The sequence below is a fragment of the Paroedura picta genome, chromosome 3 (assembly GCF_049243985.1).
Source record: "Paroedura picta isolate Pp20150507F chromosome 3, Ppicta_v3.0, whole genome shotgun sequence".
Lineage (NCBI taxonomy): Eukaryota > Metazoa > Chordata > Lepidosauria > Squamata > Gekkonidae > Paroedura > Paroedura picta.
In genome coordinates, this window is record NC_135371.1 from 162,863,937 (window position 1) to 162,879,748 (window position 15,812).

Here is a 15,812-nt window from a genome sequence, read left to right on the forward strand (position 1 = left end):
ATTTCGGAGCGGTTAAATAATAAGATAACAGGATCTAATACCCTTCCACCGTTTGGCATAACATATTGGTTTGAGGGGCGGGGGCGGGCAGGAAGGCGCCGGACACAATGAGAGAGTACACGTGTATTAAGCGTTGTCAACTGTTCCGCAGGATGGCTCCGGCTGCCATTCCCGGCTCCCGCCGCTAGAGGCAGGGCGGAGCCACTTTCCCCCCCCCGCCCCCTACTCCCCTCATTTATTCTATAGAAACCGCTCGGCAGGTTCTCGCCTTTGGACGCCGGTTTGGATGCGCCTCTCGGATTCGGATTTGGGTCGCGCCACGGCAGGCGGAGAAGCGGGGCGCTGGAAGGACAGCCCGACATCCAGCACGACCCGGGAGGCAAAGGATGTGAAGAAATGGCCCGGGAGCTCCCGAGGAGGAAGATGGTGCAGAAGCCTTGAATGGGGAGTCGCCGTCCTCTCCTCTAATTCCCCGCCGCAAGGTACCTTCCCCCCCCCCCCAAAAAAAAAAGCATTTCCAGCCCTGCGATGCTCGAGCCGGCATTGCTAGCCAGGAGCGGGGCTTTGTTGGAGCGGGGAGGGGGAGGGGGATGGCAGATGGCTTGCATTGGGTGGGGGGCCTGGGAAACCGAGATTCATCCCAATGCAGCGGCTTGGTGGAAGGGGGGGGGGATCTGCTTCCTTCTTGTCTTGGTTTGGGGGGAGAGCGGCAGGGTGTGCTCGGAAGGGAGTGATGGCATTCACCTGGGCCTTGCTGAAGGGCTGCTTTGACAGATGGGGTAGATGCCTCCCCATGGCAGCTTTGCTTGTCACATCAGGCAAGGCATAGGGGCGGGGTGGTGGTCTCTCTCTCTCTCTCTCCTTCTCCTCCTCCAACTCCGCCTGCCGTCAACGGGCCCACCAGGCCGATTTGGGATTCATCCCAACGAGAGCCGGCTAATTTAGGAAAAACCCGCCCGGGAGGGGGCAGGTGACACAAGAAGATCTGGGGATAGGCCTTAGGATGCGGCCATGTTCCTCCCGGACCTGGCCTGGAAACCCATCTGTCTAAATTCCCCTTTCTCCCCCACGAGAAAGGAAAGATGGGATGCAGGGAGGAGGTGGCGTTTTTTTTAGATCTCTGGAGATGGCCTGCCTCAGCTAGGCCTTAGGGGGAAACGGTGGAGCCGTTGGGTGAGATGGGGACATGCCCATCACCGCAGCCTCTGGCAGCGGAGCATGGCTGCATTTAAGGAGCCTGGCTGGCTTCCATATTTGCAATTGCCTTTTGGGGGGGGGGGATGTCTATCAGGAGGGATTGCCACACAGGTGAGGCAAACGAGAGGGACCTTCCCAGTGTTCTGGAAGCTGAGTCCCACTGGGATCAGTTTCCAGGTAAATGTACCCAGGGGTGCTGTTTCAGTTGTTCTTGGATGACTTTTGGTCACTGGCAAAGGTTAGGGGTGTTTGTCCCAATCAGGTGGGTTTTTCTGCACCCTTCCGGCTAGCGCTGCCAGAACAGAGAATTTAATGTGGCATGGGGGAGGGTGTTGTTCACTCAGGTTGTAATGGGACGACGGCAGAGTGGTCTTGTGTATGTGGCCTACAAAGGTGAGGCATGAAAAGGCACTCAGCATTGGTTGTGCGTTGCTCCATTCATCCCTGAATCTGACGGAGTCAGCTCTGTCCCATGTATGTTCATGCTGGGTTTGGTTCCACGATCCCCTACATGCAGCCAGCTGGGTGACCTTGGGCTCACCACAGCACTGAAGTAATATCAGGGCTTTCTCAGCCTCACCTCCCTCACAGGGTGTCTGTTGCGGGGAGAGGAAAGGGAAGGCAGGAATATCAGGGCTCTCACAGCCTCACCTCCCTCACAGGGTGTCTGTTGTGGGGAGAGGAAAGGGAAGGCAGGAATATCAGGGCTCTCACAGCCTCACCTCCCTCACAGGGTGTCTGTTGCGGGGAGAGGAAAGGGAAGGCAACTGTAAGCTGCTTTGAGACTCTTTCAGGTAGAGAAAAGCAGCATATAAGAACCAACTCTTCTTCTTCTTCAGTAATATCAGGGCTCTCTCAGTCTCACCTCCATCACAGGGTGTCTGCTGTGGGGAGAGGAGAGGGAAAGTGACTGTAAGCCGCCCTGTGGGGTGGGTGAGGCTGAGAGAGCCCTATCACTGCTTGGTCATCGTGTATTGAAGGAGCACCAGGCCCACCTCATCTCTATAGCCCTTACCCCTCTCTTGCTCACCCTGATCATGGCTAAAGTGGGCTGGTGCGCCCATGTTTTGTGTATGAACAATGCACCGGTTAGCACAGACTGTGCTGGTTCCACGACAAAATTAGTCCCAGAAGTCAATGAATTTATCACACTCAGCTTGCTGTCCAGTTTCTAATCAATGTGGGACTATGCCTGGGGGGGGGGGGTCTGTTTTCTAGGTAAATGCCATGTGTTCTGGGATGGATTAACCAAACAGGGTTTCCCTTCTCTTTGTTTTGGTAAAGTGATAATCCGGCTGCCCATGCTGAGCTCTCTGGCCTGGTAAAATCAAACGCCAGGCCAGGATTTGTGAATAGGAGGCGGAGACAGCTGGGGAAATGGAGGGAGGGAGGAAGAGAAAGAGGGAAAATGTGTGCACGCACAGTAGCTACAAGTCTGTAGCCCTAAAGTGGAAAAGGATAATGCATGTCGTCGCCGGCTTCTAATCTGGAGAGCTGGTCACAGTCCTGTGCCGTTCCCACAGAACAGTTCTCTCTTGAACTCTCAGCCTCAGCTACCTCACAGGGTGTATGGTGTGGGGAGAGGAAAGGGAGGTGATTGTAAGCCACTCTGAGACTCCTTCAGGTACTGAAAAGTGAGGTATAAAAGACTATGTTATTCTCTTTGTGTTGCTGAAAGTGAGTGAAGTTCTATGACCATTCTGCAGCTGAAAAAATAGCCACTGAAACTCATTTGGGTAGTAAAAAGCAGGGTACAGCTCCTTCTCCTTCTCCTTCTCCTTCTCCTTCTCCTTCTCCTTCTCCTTCTCCTTCTCCTTCTCCTTCTCCTTCTCCTTCTCCTTCTCCTTCTCCTTCTCCTTCTTCTTCGCTGCCTGTGGGCACCAAGCCAACTCAAGGAGGTTCATAAGCCGGTGGTCCTCAACCACTGGGCTGCGGCCCAGTGGCAGGCTTGGTACACAGAAGGTGCCAGAAGGTCTTGAGCTTCTCCAGTAGTAGGTGATGGGAAAGAGGGGGTGGGAAGTGGAGGGGCTCCAGGTGGGCATTTACACAGCTCTGCTTCCCAACCATAATCTACACAATCGTGCCACATCTGGGGTTTCTCAAAGCCTGGAGAATGTTTCAGGGATTTCTCAACAGTAAAATAGTTGAGAAAGGCTGGCCTAGATTTTCTGGGCCATTAAGGTAAGGTTGCCAACAGCCTGGAGAAAAATGTTCCTATAATAGAGGATAAATGGGACTTTATTTACTTCCATGTAAGGCTTCAGTTACCCATTTCTACACATTAAACCTCTGTTAAAGGAGCAGGCATACATGAGGCTGGCCTGCCACAGTAAGCTTTTAAAAGCCGTTATTAGATCCCAGGAAGGCTCTCCCGTTGCTTCACAGAGAAGATTGACGTTCCCGCCCAAAAGTCACATGATGTGGGAGGGGCAAGCTCTACTCCCTCAGTTCTCTATCTGCTGATGTAAGAAAGTAAGTATCAATTGATAAGCATGAGCTCACAGTGAGAAAAGGAGGGAGGTATGTGACCCTGCACAGAAATCCACTCAATGAATAAGAATTGCAGATAAGTACAACTTTTCATCTTTGTGTTTTCATCTTTGTGGCTTCTGTGCAATTCCAAATGGGGTCAATAGCTTATGGTCAGGGCCTAAAATAGCATCCACCAAGAAATGCTGGCTTTGCTGCTGGAAGGGAAAGATTAGCTCCTGATACCAAACCCCCCGTCTTGAAATTTTAGCTGGGGGCATAAATTAGATATATGATGTTTATAATGTGGTCACTCACCCTGAGCAAAACTAGAAGGGTGGGCTAAAAGTAAATTATTATCATTCAACATGGAGGAGTGTGTGGTTTATACAGTGGAAAATAGACTGAAGTACCTTTCTCCTCACAGCAACCTCTCAAGGAGTTGACATCTATGGAATAGTGACAGATGAACATGGTTCATTTGGTTAGGTCACCCCACTGCAAATGTCTATCAGAAGCAAAACAACCATATAGGCTGCAGAAGAAATCCAAGCACACATGTAATGGAGAGAGATACCAGTGGGTCATCTACCTTAGCCAGAGTTTTAGCTAGCTTAATGGGAAATACCATCCAACATGATAATTATTAATGTCTGTTCATGCCCTTTTATCCTTTCTCGGGTCACTAAAGCAGTTAAGAGATTCTTGAATAACCTGGATTGGCTCACTCAACTCAACTAAAAGAGTAGGGCCCTGCAAACATTCCCTCCCAGTTCGGTGCAGTGGTTAGGAGTGCGGACTTCTAATCTGGCATGCCAGGTTCGATTCTGCGCTCCGCCACATGCAACCAGCTGGGTGACATTGGGCTTGCCACGGCACTGATAAAACTGTTCTGACCGGGCAGTGATATCAGGGCTCTCTCAGCCTCACCCACCCCACAGGGTGTCTGTTGTGGGAAGGTGATCGTAAGCCGCTTTGAGCCTCCTTCGGGTAGGGAAAAGCGGCATATCAGAACCAACTCTTCTTCTTCTTCTTCCCTGATTCTGAGCTAAATGTTTATATGGGAGGGGGAAGGCAGGAGGGGAAATGCCGTGGACCCCAGGGGTCTATAAACCCCTGGTTGTGCAGTGGCTTCATAAAGAGCCTTGCAGAAGTGTGCCAGGGCCATAGTAAAGGCCATGTGTCTCAGTAACCTTTTGATTCAGTTGTTTGAACGTTTTCCGGAAAAACCTGCTTCTCAAGGTGATAACCTTAGCAGCCCTTTCATTGGAAAATATTGCAAGACCTGTGGTGGAATCCTTGTAGGCCCCATGAATTCCATACATCAATGGGGAATGAGCACAGATTACTTGTGAACGATGAAGAACCACAACCTGGTCAGCATGCCTATAGTGTACTGCTGATTAGGTTCAAAATGTGGCAGGGAACCTCCCCAAGCAGCCAGTCACTGAGATTGGGATATAAAACACCTATAATTCGGAAATTGGTCTTGGATTTTGCAGAAACATAATTAAGATACTGAGTCTTTGCCATTATAATAATGAGCTCTGAGGACAGTCTCTGATTGTCTGCGAGAATGCCAAAGGTTCAACCACAGTGTCGGTAGTTGTTGGCCACACTGTAGCCTCAGACCCCATGTCCAACCCTCTGCCATATCCGTCATTGGTGTAGGGCAGGCATTCCATACCAGGGTGTCTGTTGTGGGGAGAGGAAAAGGAAGACAGTAATATCAGGGCTCTCTCAGCCTCACCTCCCTCACAGGGTGTCTGTTGTGGGGAGAGGAAAGGGAAGGTGAATGTAAGCCGTTTTGAGACTCCTTTGGGTAGAGAAAAGCGGCATATAAGAACCAACTCTTCTTGACGGCCTGTATGGGTGGGAGTGAATTAATGTTATATATTTTTAACATTTGTTAAAAATTTTATCAGGTGATATGAAGCTATATGATCATGTTCACCCACCCCCTCCCAAAATGGCCAATGATGGGTCTGGAGGGGAAGGGGAGGGGCCTCAGATAGGCATGTACACAGCAATGCTCCCCAACCATATCTTGAACCCTCACATCTCTTCTGAGGTTTCTCAAAGCCTGAAGTATGTTTCAGAGGTTTCTCAGCAGTTAAAATGTTAAGAAAGGCTGGCGTGGGCAGTGTGAGACAAATTGTTGGAGGAGTTTAGCTCTAGATCTGACACTTGGTACTGGTGTGTGTGTGTGTTGGGGGGGGGCACCACACCTAAAGGTTAACAATCCTATGGAGATTACAGATGTGGAAAAAAACAGAAAAGAAGCAAGAAACACCACCGACCTTTTTCAAGGGAGGGAACAGAACTGGGGGAGGGACAAATATAACCAGTACCATGTTTCTTATCTAAACTTATTTTACTACTTTAACATCATAAAATGTATAGTTTAAAACAACATACCCTATATACTTGCGTATAAACCTAGTTTTTCAGCACCTTTTTTCACACTGAAAAATCCCTTCTCGTCTTAAACGCGGGTGGGTATATATGGTAATTGAAATAAAAGCCTGCTCCAGCCAGCCAGTCGTTTGCCCAGATTTTGTGGTGAAATTGGGTGCCTCGGATTATATGCGGGTCGGCTTATATGCGAGTATATACGGTACACAGTAGCACATCCATGGAATTTAGAGAGCAATCTAAGTATGTCTACTTGGAATCCTACTCAGGTCCGTTCCATGGAGCTTGCCCCCAGGAAAGTAGAGATAACAATACGAAAATGAAAGGTTCAAAATAATACAAACCGAGAAAAACAGAACCTTTCCAAGGCAATTGGTACAATAAATTGTATATGTCAATAATTTTTTATGGACCAACCATATGGGTGGGAGTGAATTAATGTTATATATTTTTAACATTTGTTAAAAATTTATCGGGTGATATGAACCTACATGATCATGTTTATCCACCCCCTCCCCAAATGGCCAATGATGGGTCTGGAGGGGAAGGGGAGGGGCCTCAGAAGGGCCTCACAGTGGCAATTAGCAATTCCCTGGGCATGCAAGGAAGTTGTGCACAGTGAGTGCAAAAGCGGTGCACTCGGGCAAGGAATTGTCTATCTACCTACCTATCTACCTTTTTTTGTATTTATATACCACCGCTCTCCATTCGAACTTGCGGCGGTTCACAATAAAACAATAAAAACCAGTACAACCCCCTAAAAAACCCTTTAAAATGTTGAACATTAAACACTGAACATTTTGACGGCCGGGCATCTCTGCCCCTAGCCAGCACACTCCAGATCAGCTCATGGGGCTTCCGAATGGGTTCTCCAGCTCGGGCACCCTGCTTAGAAAGTCTGGAAGGAGGGGAATTGCCTGCATTTGACAGGTGGCTGCCCCCCCCCCCCCACCCTCTTGGCTAGGTATGCTGCCCTAGCATCAGAACTCAGTTCATCGGGTGGAGAAAATGAAACACCAAGGGGCAGAACTTGTAGGACTTAGGGGCCCTTACCCAGGGGTCTGTGCAGTGAAGGAAAGGGGTCTCGGACCCCACGCTTGCTTTTCTGTTTTGTGCAAGAGAGGCTGCAGCCCCACTATACTTGATTGGGAGGGGCTTCCATCAGGGCTCTCTCCTGTAGCTGCCCCTACAGTGAGGCAAGATTGGTAAAAGCAGAAGGGGCTGGACAGGACCTAAGGCATGGATCTCTGTGGATGGGCAGACGAATCTGACTTTAAGCTCTATGCTGTTGTAGAATCATAAATAGAGTTGGAAGGGACCTCATGGGTCATCTAGTCCAACCCCCAGCACTATGCAGGACACTCACAATCCTATCGCTCATCCACCGTAACCTGCCACCCCTTAAGCCTTCACAGAATCAGCCTTTCGGTCCAGCCTCTGTTTAAAAATTTCCAAAACCTCCCGAGGAAGCCTGTTCCTCTGAGAAACTGCTCTGTCAGGAACTTTTTCAGGATGTTGAGACGGAATTTCTTTTGAATTCGTTGTTGTTGCTTACATTTTTTTATTTAAGCTACCTGTGTAACAAGGTAACAATTAGGCATGGACTTTCTTATATTGCAAAGCCCAGAAGATAGTGCACTCACGGGCCTCTCCTCGATATCCAAGCCTAGTGACTCCTGACAGTCAGCACTTCACCAGAAAGTTGGTTTGTTGAAAAACAGGATGCACAGTCACTCAGCTAAGGCAACACGTAATATATGAAAATTGACTGCAACGCTGCTCTTAGATTAGACCCATGTTTTTTAGGCACATCAGTAGACCCCCCCTCCCTCCTCCCCCCCAACAGGAGACCCAGAAACAACCCTTTCCGGAGAGTTTGAAGCCAGGCTGTGAAAATGCTGAAGCCAGCAGGCTCGATGGTCTGCTCTTGCTTTTTTAACATTTCAAAGCGGAGCACCGGATCCCACCGCCCGGAGAGAGGAAAGGAAAGTGGAGGGGGGGGGGGAAGGAAGCCAATAATCAGAGCGACTATGTTTTTTAACACCTCTAAGCGGAGCAAGCAGCACAAGTGGAGCCCGCCCAGAGAAGGGGAAAACAGGAAAAGGGGTGGGTGGGAAACAAGGGCATCTGACATTTTATTGGTTAAGAGTTTCTTCTCTGGTATTCCGAAATGAATTTGCCTCTTCTGGTCCCTTCATCCACGACACCTCTGATTTTTTTAACTCAGTACACTTCTGTTCATGTTGTTTTTTTAATTTCTTCGCTCTCGGTTCCCTCTAGGCATCTTGAGGCTTTTGTGACCCAAAAGATAGCAACTTTTTGAAGAACCTGTTCTGTCTGCAAAGCTGAAGCCTGGGTCATAATCCGCCAGTCGCCAACCGGCGAACGGAGAGGGATCTTTGCTTCCTCCCCACGCTACTTAAGAAAAATATTTCCTTCCTGTGCACCATAAGAGCAGCATGCAGACTGCACTGGCCCGTGTCAGGCTGCCTGGGGTTGCCAACCTCCAGGTGGTGGCTGAGGGTCTCCTGGGATTACAACTCATCTCCAGGAGGCAGAGATGAATTCTGAAAGAGAAAATGACCAGATTAGAAAGAGGACTCTATGGCATTATACCCCATTGTAGTCCATCCCCTCAGCACACCCTGCTGCCCACCTTCTCTTCCTCTAACCCCAAATTGCCAGGTATTCCCCCATCCAAAGCTGGCCTCTCCCTTCCCCTTCAGGATCAGCCCAGAGGATGCTCTGGGCTGATCCTGCATGGAGCAGGAGGTTGGACTTAGATGGCCTGTCTGGCCCCTAACAACTCTATGATTCTATGATCCCTTTGCAGTCTACTGTTCTCCACAAAATAATGCTCCCGGGAACAGGGGACTCTGAGGAATGACATAAAAGGCGCAGGGTCAGCAGTGGGCTCAATCACCTCACCTGGTTTTGTACATGCACTGATTTCATGGGCACATAACAGAATTTCTTGGCAGCCTGAAAGAAGGGGGACTATTAACTGACAAATGGACATTTTCCATCAGATCCATTGATTTCATCACCCTAAAAATAAATTCTCATTTTTATTTTATTTTATTTTTTATTTTTTTATTTTTTTATTTTTTTATTTTTTTATTTTTTTATTTTTTTATTTTTTTATTTTTTTATTTTTTTATTTTATATTATTTTATTTTATTTTTTATTTTTTATTTTTTTATTTTTTTTATTTTACTGGCTGCTTTATGTCACTATATGTGTGTCAGAACTATACTTCTGAGGAAGACCTAGTGAGGGTTAAGATGCATCAGGTCCAAGAAGACAGACAACCCCAATAAAAGCCTTCCAAGGCAACTGAGAACCAGAGATAGTTTGCCAATCCTCTGCAGGGTCTTCCTTGGCAGTCTCTCATCCAAGATCCGATCCTGTTGAGCTCCCATACCATGCTGTGTTCCCTCCCAGTTTCTGCACTACAGGAGGTGAATTTACACCTATAATGGCCCCTTCTTCTTCTCTCCCTCAGAAGCAAGATTTTCTCTCTGTTTTTCTTTCCTTTCACTGACTGAGCTGCCCTAGTAAAGTGTTGTCTTCTTTGCTGTCCCACCCTGTCACTGTACGATATTTTGGTTGTTGGCTCAGCCCAGGATGCTGTTTTTTTGGAGGGGAGGGGACACGTGCGCATGAATCATCAACTTGATAGCTCTCCCTAATTGGGTGCAGGTGTGGATTTAGAAAGCAGTTTCAAAGCAGCTGTGAAACCCATTAATTCATTGATTTATTAATTTATTAGATTCATGGCCCTCCGCTCTCGAAAATCGTCTTGGTACACGAATTGTTTTCTCTTTTGTTTCCCTTTCCCTTGGCTGTGGGTGTCTCCGGATGCTTCCATGTGCTAAACTTGGCAACTAGCATTTGGATCCCCGCAGGAGTTCACCGCCATCTGAGGGCCGTGGCCACCACAAAAAGCTTGCCTCAGTGCCTTTCAGATAGGCAAATGGAGGTTCTCTCGATGATAAACGGTTCTCAGCTTCACAAATGTGCGACTTCTCTATAGAAGCTCTGTGGCTTTAAGGTTTCTGGGCAAAGGTCCTGGAATGCTGAAATGAAGCAATCGTCGGCCACAATGGTTCTCCTCCACTGGCAGGAAGAGCTGTTTTCTTCTGTGTTTCAAAGTGTGCAAATCTTACAGTCGCCGCTCAGAGCAGCTGTCGTGAATCCAGAGGGGCTTCTGACGCTGAGCGAGCTCCTCCAACTGCCTTGGATTAGATGGCAGACCCAAGTAAGCTGGATTCGAGCAGTTAAGTCGGTTGCTTTCTGTTTATTTACGGGCTCCGGGCTCTAAGAAGAGTCATTGAAGCATTTTCCTAGCTGCTAGAATCTGGAGGTGTACGGCATTGGGGTTGCGTTGCCCCAGTCCTTCCTAGATTCGGTGGTTCTCAGCTGCTTCAATTATGCCCCAAATAGAGGTCTGTCTGATGATCTCGGTACTGTGGTCTGGAGTTTCCGAAGACTCCTTGAATTCCTGGTTCTAACCAGCCTTGGTCAACTGTCTTTCGTAAAGATAGGCTGTGGTTGGATGTGAGCACACCCTGTTTCAGTAGTCAGAAGGGGTGGTTTTGTGCAAAGAATGTTCAGGCCCACGTCTGTGCGCATGGCAGTTCGCTTCCTCCTGGACACTTTAGAATAAATCTTGCTCTTCATTTGTTAATTCATCTTCAAATGCCACAGGCAGAATGGATTTTTTAATAAGTTTTCATTCTCATCACTTCCCCCTGACAAAACGGGATCCTACATCTGAGTTGACGGTGTGGGTGACATCCCAGCTGCTCCACACATTCTTCAACAGGATCTCTGTTGTTCTGCTCCCTCCAGTTTATTCTGCCAAAATTGTGGGACCGTTTCAGTTCTTTAACCTTTCGAGTCAGATCGACTTCTGTGGCACTCAGCACTATTTTTTTTTTTTGAGAGAGAGACCAGCTTATTCTAGCGCCAGTGGGATATAGAGGTTAAGAGCGGTGACCTCTGATCTGGAGAACCCTACTCTGCCACATTCATGCAGCTGGGTAACCATGGGCCAGTCACAGTTCTCTTAGAGCTTTCTAAGCCTCACCTACGTTGTGGGGAGAGGAAGGGAAGGCGAATGTAAGCCGCTTTGAGACTCCTTCGGGTAGAGAAAAGCGGCATTTAAGAACCAACTTCAGTAATATCAGGGTTCTCTCAGCCTCACCTCCCTCACAGGGTGTGTATTGTGAGGAGAGGAAAGGGAAGGTGATTCTAAGCTACTTTGAGACCCCTTCGGGTAGAGAAAAGTGGCATATAAGAACCAACTCTTCTTCTTCAGTAATATCAGGACTCTCTTGGCTCCACCTACCTCACAGGGTGTCTGTTGTGGAGAGAGGAAAGGGTAGGGCATACAAGAACCAAGGCCCATTCCGCACAAGGGCCAATGTTGCCAATTGGTTCCTGAAAGCGGAAGCGCTATTTTTAAAAGTGCAATCTCGGCGTTACGCATACCTGCCTTTGTAGTGGAATCCAGTAGCGTTTCAATAGTTTCCCACAGGTTTCCGGTCTCGCAAAAATCGCTAGAAAGGAAGTTATTTTTTCTGTGCTTTGTCCCGCCCCTGGCCGTCAATCAAACGAACAGCCAATGGGCAGCTGTTATCATGCAACACACGTTGCAACGAATATGCCTTGATTCCTCCTGATGTAGAGACCCATCTAGCTGGCTTGTGAGCTGGCAAGTCATCGTTACCACGCTCCCCTGAGTGAAAAAAAATCCCCCCCCCTGCACAGGCACGATTTTCAGCCGAAAATAAAGGGAACTTGCAAACAGGGCTGTGTTATACTTGGGGACTTAGGGAAGCTTTAAAGCAGTTCTGTGGAGGGACTGTAGCTGGAGAAGCCTCGCTGGATGAATGAAGGATCGCTGGTTCGTTGCTTTCTGCTCCCTCTGAGAAAAAAAAACAGTGATCGCTTCGCCGAAAGTTCGGAGGAGAGAGCCAGGGGGAGGTACTTGGCTTGAACCGCAACAATGGGAACGCAGAGGTCTTTTTCGCTAGTGTTGCAGATTGTAGCGCTTTTCGGAGGGTGAATCCACTTTTCTGGATTTCCCTTTAAGCGCTACAACGAATCGCTTTTTGCGGGACTGTTTCAGGAGTGTGGCAGATTGTGTGTGACGTCTTGCGGAACTGCAAATTAGTAGTGTTTACAATTTACAAGCCTTTGGCAACATTGAAGTCGTGCGGAATGGACCCAACTCTTCTTCTTTATTTGTAGATGCCAAAATGACAACATATATTTTTATACGTATTTTTTCAGAATCAATAGAAGGATTTAACTCAGAGACATCGAATACAGTTGAAGTATACATTGAGGTGGGAACCAATTATTTAATGTTACACTCTTTTCAAATCTCATTTGTAATTTTTGTAGTACATTATTACTTACGACATGCATTGGATTTATAGGTGTAGTCACTGAGTAAACAGAAAATATTGCAAACAGGATATTATTTACCCGGAACCTGTTCTGGCTTCACCAGTACTGAATGAAAAGACATCACAAGAATTATCATCTTTAACTTTATTGTTCATAAATAACGCCTGAAGGCAGTCTTTTTCTTCTTTGGTTGGGTTATCGTGATTGGTCGACCTTCTGGTTTTTTGCTTTGGAAAGTGGGCACTAGGGAATTGAAGCCCCGCCCCTCCCCAAGCCCCACCCTCCTCAGGCTCCACCCCTAAAGCTCCAGGTATTTCCCCACCTGGGCCTGGCAGTCTTGTGCACAAGCCCTCCCTCTGCCCGTTCTCAAAGCCATCAGTTCAACCTGCTGCAGTTTCCCGGATGGCTGGGAACCCCCTGTGCACCCGGATGCATGACTCGCGAAGGGCTCACACATGAGCAGGCAAGGAAATGTCATGGTTCAGGAGACCGCGGCAGGTGGCACCACCAGAAGCCCCGGGCCCTGGCAGCTTCTCCCTCCCCGAAGGTACGTTGATGCCGGCCCTGCTGGAGGGGCATAGTGTGTCTTGCCCAAACAGGATTTGCCTTGCCTCTCTCTTTTATTCTGAAGTTCCTTGTGTGGTTGGGCAGGGACTGGGGGAGTCCTAAAAGCAAAGGCATGTTGTGGAATGCGTTTCCTGGAGCGTGGGGTCACTGGTTGTTAAGTGAGACGTGTTGTCACTTCTGCCCCCTCACGTTGTCCTTTGTGCACCAATGTTCATTGCTTCACTGTGACATGACTTTTTGTTGCTCACCCCTTGATTCATATCGACATTCCCCCCTTCCTTCTATGGCTTTTTTCAACTAAGCCCTTACCTTATCTTGCAAATCCATTGCCTTTCAGTCAACTGCTTAGAACATTGCAACATTTCTTGCTTTCCTGCAGACCGAGAGGGGAGAGATGGTTGTTAGCTAGGCTGCTGGCCGCCAGGTGAGGCCTGTCTGGGGAATTTCCCGGAACGACAACCAGTCTCCAAACTGCAGAGGTCAATTCCCCCTAAAGTATCCCTTACTGAAACATTACGCAGCCACGGTTCTGCACCCAAATGTCCAGGATGTTCCTAGGCTGGAGTTTGAGTTGATACCCTGTTCTGCCGTCTCTCTTGCCAAAACACCCCCCACCATAAGCTTTGTCACCAAATCTGCCGGAATTTTCACCAGCTGCGGTTGGAGCCCCCTGTTTTGCAGGGGTTGGGGAACAGGGCTGCCGGTTCCCCACTGGCCACCAGTGAGAGATAGAATCATAGAATCATAGAGTTGGAAGGGGCCATACAGGCCATCTAGTCCAACCCCCTGCTCAACGCAGGATCAGCCCAGAGCATCCTAAAGCATCCAAGAAAAGTGTGTATCCAACCTTTGCTTGAAGACTGCCAGTGATAAGGGAGACGGTTGCCAGATCCTGGATGGGAAATTGTTGAAGATTTGGGAATGGAGTCTGGGGAGGGCAGAGACCTCAGTGGGGCACAATCCCAGGGAGTCTGCCCTCCAAAGCATTCATTTCCTCACGAGGACCTGATCTCTGTAGGGTCACCATGTCTGTCAGACCAGCCTGTGGGGAATGGAGGGGGGAGGGGACTTACTTGGGAGCAGGAAGTGAAAAGGCTGGAAATGAACACAGGTTGCCTGCATCACCCAGAAGTGACATAGGCGTTTCAGGGATGGAAATCTGGTTTGGAGGCAAAGCCTCTATGGTAGAATTAGCCTTCTGCCATATAGTTTTGCCCCCTAACCATATCGTTCCACCCCTGATGTCATGCCACCTCTGGATGATGTAAGCATTTATTTAATTTATATACTACCAGCCTCTTGTGGCGCAGGGTGGTAAGGCAGCAGACATGCAGTCTGAAGCTCTGCCCATGAGGCTGGGAGTTCAATCCCAGCAGCCGGCTCAAGGTTGACTCAGCCTTCCATCCTTCCGAGGTTGGGAAAATGAGTACCCAGCTTGCTGGGGGGTAAACAGTAATGACTGGGGAAGGCACTGGCAAACCACCCCGTATTGAGTCTGCCATGAAAACGCTAGAGGGCGTCACTCCAAGGGTCAGACATGACCCAGTGCTTGCACAGGAGATACCTTTACGTTTACCTTTTTTATACTACCAGCGAGCCGGCTCAGGGTGGTGTACATCATGTCTCCACATCAGTAGTGAAAAACATGTTGTTAAAATCTGTTCCACTTAATATTTCTGGTAAGACCTTGGAGGAGGAGCTCTTCCACCCCCCACCCCAATCTAGCGCCCGTTGTATTCCTGAATGCAACGGGCTTGGCCCCTAGTACAATTATAAAATCTGAAAAAGATAAATTTAAAAATTGAATGGCACTTTGATTTAGCATCTGATATCAAAATGGAACAGCAGCACAAGACTGGCTTCTTACCTGTTTTGGGGGGTAATTCCCCCCACTTCCTCAGAGCCCTGAGCCAAGGGGGAAGCGCTCAAAACTGAGGGATCCCCCGTCTCTCTCTGGGGACTGGCAGCCCTAGATCTCTGTAGTCCGGAGATGAGCTGTAATCCCAGGGAATCTCAAGGTCCCACCTGGAGGTTGGCATCCCTGTTGGAGAAGAAACATTTGCTTAACAAAAAGAGTTGCTGCAGGAAAGATGGCTTTCTGAGTTGGTGGTGGTAGCATTGGCATTTGGGGGACACAGAGCAACAACCACACGACATCACTGTTCTGTGTCCTTCCTGTTGGCAGAATAAATAGCACAGTGAGGTTGCACAGCCTGATTAAAGAGTAGATAAAAGTTTATTCAGGAATTACCATACTTGATAGTGCAGAGGAGAGAGTTGCTAGCTACACGTATAGCAGAGATATAATACATTTCCATCACATATTGCCACTGTTTAATCCATCGGTTCAAGGAGGCAGCCAGGACACTGCCCGTACGAACAGCTCTGCTTATTGCGATCTCAGCATGGTACAAGCTGCTAGTGATCCAGACAACGCGACAACAACCCCCAGGAAATCCCAATTTATATACTTAATAGTCTTTATGTAATACAATCCACAGCATTAGGCAATGTGTGAGAGCCAGCATGGTGTAATGATGAGTGTGTTGGTTTAGTGCAAGTGTGGCCAAATTGTGGTTCTCCAGACGTCCATGGACTACAATTACCATGAGCCCCTGCAGCAGCATGGCTCATGGTAATTGTAGTCCATGGACATCTGGACAGTCATGTTTGGCCACCCCTGATCTAGTGTCTGGGAGATCCAGCTCAGATGCCTATTCCACCACTCCGGGAAAATGAAGGCT

At 48.4% G+C, this 15,812-nt stretch overlaps 1 protein-coding gene across 9 annotated transcripts in view; it reads left to right on the forward strand.

Moving 5' to 3' along the window:
* Positions 1-215: 215 nt before the first annotated feature.
* Positions 216-15,812, forward strand: part of B4GALNT1 (beta-1,4-N-acetyl-galactosaminyltransferase 1) — a 55,808-nt gene continuing 40,211 nt past the window's right edge. The window contains exon 1 of one of the 9 annotated variants that reach the window (XM_077329162.1): positions 216-482. Coding sequence is in view for 4 of the 9 variants with exons in the window: in XM_077329159.1 (XP_077185274.1) it covers positions 10,166-10,365 (200 nt within the window). In the remaining 5 variants the exon portion in view is untranslated. Of the gene's footprint in view, positions 483-3,646; positions 3,670-9,927; positions 10,366-11,882; positions 12,438-12,957; positions 13,049-15,812 lie in introns of those variants that run through there. The other 8 variants (XM_077329167.1, XM_077329159.1, XM_077329158.1 and 5 more) reach the window with 8 other exon arrangements.